The sequence below is a fragment of the Pteropus vampyrus genome, unplaced genomic scaffold (genome assembly GCF_000151845.1).
Source record: "Pteropus vampyrus isolate Shadow unplaced genomic scaffold, Pvam_2.0 Scaffold40, whole genome shotgun sequence".
NCBI classification, from domain to species: Eukaryota; Metazoa; Chordata; class Mammalia; order Chiroptera; family Pteropodidae; genus Pteropus; species Pteropus vampyrus.
The window spans coordinates 3219307-3224635 of record NW_011888821.1 but is presented as its reverse complement, the minus strand read 5'-3'; the positions used below and the strand labels follow the sequence as shown (position 1 = coordinate 3224635).

At 39.5% G+C, this 5329-nt stretch overlaps 1 protein-coding gene across 1 annotated transcript in view; it reads left to right on the top strand.

Annotated features, from left to right (window-relative positions):
* The window catches only part of GRIN2A (glutamate ionotropic receptor NMDA type subunit 2A), a 376686-nt gene that overhangs the window by 267524 nt on the left and 103833 nt on the right, over positions 1–5329 (top strand). Inside the window, exon 6 of the mRNA XM_011358418.1 lies at positions 2668–2782. Within this exon, the coding sequence (XP_011356720.1) occupies positions 2668–2782 (115 nt within the window). The remainder of the gene's footprint in view (positions 1–2667; positions 2783–5329) is intronic.

Here is a 5329-nt window from a genome sequence, read left to right as displayed (position 1 = left end):
AGGCAGCAAATCTGAGTGCATCACTCCTCTACCTAAAACCTTTCATGGATCATCATGGCCTCTGAACAAAATCCAGATCCTTTAGGGTGTCACTCAAGGTCTTTTGTGAGGTGTGGCTTCAGGGATCTCCAGGTGAATCCCATTGCCCATCAGCCTCACTAAGCTATTTCCTCCTTCCTCCAGCCTGTGCCATTTCCTTTGCTGACTCTTCTTTACTTAAAATCATTCCTCTACTCAGAATCCTTTGCTCCCACCTCTCCTCAACCCCTCACTTTTTAAGATTCCCCAGGAAGTCCTCCTTAAATCCCTTAGGTTGAGTTAGGGGCCCTTCCTCTGCGTTCTCACGACTTCTCACGCCTCCTGTCTGTCGATGCACAAGCAACAAAAATACTAGCGCTGTCGTCATTGACATGTTTATGTCACTATGCGGGTAAGAGGGCAGACAGGCATTGTGCTTTTTATTTCCGTATCCATAGGACTCACCATATGGCCTGGCACGTGATAGGTATTCAATAAGTAGTTGTTGAATCAATCAATTACCTCGCTAGGAAGCGATCTGAGATGACTCAAATATACCAAATAGAACAGCGATTACTCTTCGCTTCATCTAGAATAGCAGTGTTATATTTCTATTTTTTAACAAACAATATTTTTGTTAAACAGTTCTTGCATAAAATTTGATGACTATGAAAACACATAAAAGAAAATAAAAAGCACCTGTAATCCTTCCATGCATAGACAGGCCCTCGTTTATCCTCTTTTCTGCTCGCAAACCCTGTCTTTATCCTCTTTTCTGCTTGTTTAACATTAAATAGTGTGTATTTTCTCCATGCCATTAACTTGTCTTCAAAAACATGATTTTTAATGACCCAACCAGTGCATCGAACAGTGGACACACAATAATCGTTCTTTGACTTTACCCCAGTTCCTCGATCTTGTCGTTGGAGACCAGATCCTCCCCACACACAAGGTCGTCGGGTCTTCCGCCCAGTGGCGGCCCAGGGGTGGGCATGTGACCAGTTAGGCCAATCTCCCTCTTTGAAATTTTTTTGTAGTCTAGTCTTAATATTTTACTTCTTCAACTGCTTTTCCTGTTAAAGGAATATAAAGCAAAAAAATGATATGGCTTCAAGATAACCTGTCTTTCTGGGGAGGTCTTTGAATGCTTCAGTCCAACATGCTATGTTTACTGAGCCTCTGCTTGGTGGTGTGTTTTCCTGGAAGTCTTAAACATCACATTTTCCTCAAGCTGTAAAGAGCTGCGGACCCCTGGGGATTCTCCCCCACCCCCCAAATCCTGAGAGTAAAGCTCTGCCTTGCCTCCCCATCTGAGTCCAGCCCAACTATAGGCAAGGTGGCTTTGAGAATCGGTGGAGATAAGAGTAATATAAGACAGACAGATGTCAGCTGTGGTGAAAACACCTAAGGCCAAAAGTTGACTGTATGGATGTGATACAAGGCAGGCACCGAGCTGTCATCCCTGATACTGCTCTCCCTCACCTTCACATCCGATCCAGCACGAAATACTCGCCAAATGTTTCTCCTCTTGGTCCTATTTGTTGCTGCCCCTACTCTTCCTTTTCTTCCTTCTGTTCTTCTTTTGAGAAGAAAGCATGACAGGACCAAAGCCAACATTATCCCTCATCTGGACAACGAGAGCCCAGTAACTAACCCCTTTTATCCACTCTGGTTCCGATTCTCTACATGGCCTTCCAGTCACGTTATACAAGAAAAGTCTGATTACATCACCTCCTTAATCAAAACCTTCAACGGCTTCCATTATGTTTTTAAAAACAAAACTCCTTCACATGGCCTGGAAAGCTTTGCACTGTGTGCTCCTGTTCACGTCTCAGCCACACCACATCCTGCATCCCTGTTTCTCTCTGCTTCATCCTCACTGGCGTGCAGTCAGCCCCTCATATGTACTGCCACGGGGCTTTCGCTCATGCTGCCCCCTCAGCCTAGAGCATCATGCTTATGTCTTTTCTTACCTAGTTAATGCTGACTTATCCTTCAGGACAAGCTGCACTTTCTTACAGAAGTCTTGCCTGACCCGTTTCATTCTCACCTAGCACACTGACCTCTCTATTGTAGCACTTGTCATAGATCTGTAATTAATCAATTAATGCCTATACTTTCCCTTGGACTATCATGTTTGTTTCCTTATTTATCCCCAACTAACTAGCTGAGACCTGGCATGCAGCAAATGTTTAATAAATATTAGTCGAATGAATAATAAATGGATGAGAAATCATTTCTTTGAAGTTCTACATCATGTGATTTATGAGCAAGCAGTTTCCTTTAGGGAAGCTTGTTAAACATAAGAGAACATGCTTTCAGATTCTTCTGTAAGAAGATCATTTGAACAAAGGTCTGTTATCTGGCAATACACGAAGTTCCATCCCATGTGCCAATTACAGTCAATTACTAAATTCCTGTACAAATTGAGGTTTCTGAGAGTGAGTACAGGCTTATAGAAAAGAGTGCCAGGTCAATTAGCAGTACCTACATGGGTACTAACCCTGGCACAGACAGAGGCTGCTTGAGATGGCTGATGGCATTGTAACTTTTTCAGTTTTATACCGATGGTGGCATCCATTCATTTAACTAACACCGTTTTAATTCTTCTCTTAAAAAAACCTTGTCTTTCTCTCTTCCTCTCTCTAGATTTATGGTCAATGTGACATGGGATGGCAAAGACCTGTCCTTCACTGAGGAAGGCTATCAAGTACACCCCAGGCTGGTGGTGATCGTGCTGAACAAGGACCGAGAATGGGAAAAGGTGAGTGTCCTGCTGTGTGTGCTGACCACGGGGAGGGGGCCAAAGCATGGGCCACACACAGGCTCGAATTACTCCTTTCTCAAAACATTTCCCATTGAGCTGCTCCAGATCCCATCCCCCAGCTAGGCGCAGACCTTTCTTGGAACAAGGCAGACAGATATTAGGAGGTGCAATTGGAATGCTTTCTCTGGGTGAACTGTGGCGATTGTGTGTTGTTCTCAGTGCTGGGTTCTCAGGTCTCAGGAGGAAGGGTCCTTGAAGGACTCAGGCCAATTTAAAGACGGTCACATTTGTTCACATCGTTGCAGTAGCTAGTGCTGACTATGCTAGCAATGGTTACTCCAGTTCACCTAAACCTCATAATTATGCATCATGTGTATACGCTTTGCCGTATGGATAAACCTTATATTTTCATTTACTTAGTGTTTTACTTTAAATCAACCCATTTCCAAAATTTAAGTGTATCACTTCCGTAAAGCGTAGGTTGGAGAGGGAAATTATATTTCTTGTAAAGCACATTTTCTAGTACATATATATTAAGTATTAAAAATATGAAAAAATAACCATGTAGGAAAAAATCATCTTGTGCACCGCACAGGCATGTCGTGGGTCAGAGGGAAGACTTCGCAGGGTTTTCAAATCATCCCGTGCGGAAATGACAAGAGCCATCCCAGTCACACGCTATCCTCCCCTATAATTCAACTCTCAAATTAGTTGTCACAATATCACATAAAGAGCAGAATGAAAGAGACCGCACATGAAGCCTATATTGTTATCTCGTCTTTTTTTGACAAGCAACGCATGGCCTCCAAACTACTTCAGCAGCTTGCGATTTATCTTCACTTGGCACATCAGACAGAGGCCCGAGAAAGCCCGGGGGTAAGGAAATGCTGGGTGTCGTGTGGGAGCCATAGTGTAATTAACTAGGGTCAGAAGACAGTGCTGTGCAAACGGAAGCACTGACTTTGGCGGGGTGTGTGGGAGTCAACGACAGATTCCTAGAAGGGAAGATGAAGCTTTGGAAGGTTTCACACGCTACATCCAACAGCTACAAAATACACACTTCTTCAAGTGCACTTGGAAAATGCACCAAGTGGACTGCTCGTGGGACATAAAACAAGTGTCAATCTATTTAAAAGGATTGTAATAATGCACAATGCATTCTTTGACCACAACAGCATTGAAATAAAAATTAATAACAAAAATGTATCAAGAAATGTATCAAATGTTTGGAAATTAAGCAGTATACTTCTGAATTACCTATGGGTCGCAAAGAACTCAGGAAGGTATTAGAAAATATTTTGAATGGAATGATACTGAAAATACAATATGTTAAACAAAATTGGAAGAATAAGAGGGAAATTCGTAGCTCTAAATGCTTATAATAAAAAAAAGGAAAGTGTAAAGTCAGTGATTTACACTTCTACATTAAGAAGTTAGAAGAGCAAAAGTTAACCCAAATGAAGTAGAAGGAAGGAAATAAACGGAACAGTAAAAATCAACAAAGTAGTACACAATGTAGAGAGAAAAACCAACAAAGCCAAAAGCTAGTTCTTTGAAAAGATTAATAAAATTCATAATTCCTAGCAAGAGTGATCACACACCAAAAAGAAAACAAATACTAATAACCAGTACTAAAAATGAAAGAGGGGATATCACCAGACATTACAGATCTTAGACATTAAAATTATTTTTGAAAATTATATAAAATTTATGGCAACACATTCAACAATGTAGATAAAATGAGCAAATTTCTTGAAAAGCCACAATTTTCCAAAACTGACACACAAAAAAATGGACAATCTGAATAGTCCTAAATTTGCTAAGAAATTGAATTCATAACCGAAAACCTTGCCATTTAAAAAATAAGGAAAACTCCTGGCCTAAATGGCTTCGCCGTGAATTCTATTAGACATTTAAGAAAGAAATAATACCAGTCTACACAGTTTTTCAACATATTAGTAATCATAAACCAGCAATATATTAAAAAAGGCTAATACTTTGTGGATAAGTGATGTTTATCCTAAGAATACAAGATTGGTTTAATAAATCAATGTAATTTACCATATTAACATAATAAAGGAGAAAATTATATGGTCATTTCAATAGATGCATAAAAAGCATTTGACAAAATCCAGAATTCATTCATTATAAAGAAGGGAGATGTTTCAATTTGATAAAAGTTACCTATGAAAACCCTATAACTAGCATCTTGTATAATGATGAAATAATGAAAATAGATCCATAAATATACATTCAAATCATTTTGTTGAATAATTAAGATAATGAGGGAAATGAAAGTCTTTTTAATAAATGGTGCTAGATCAACAGGATGTCCATAAAGAAAAATGGAAAAATAAACCTTGACCTCACACTATACACAATAAATAACTAAAATAAATTTCAGACTTAACTGTAAAAGCTAAAATTATAAAATTTGTAGAAGAAAGTATGGGAGGGCATTTTTGCGATCCAAGAAAGCAGAATGCAAAAGGCATGAAGCATACAGCAAAAATAATAAACTAGACTCCATGAAAATTTAAAACT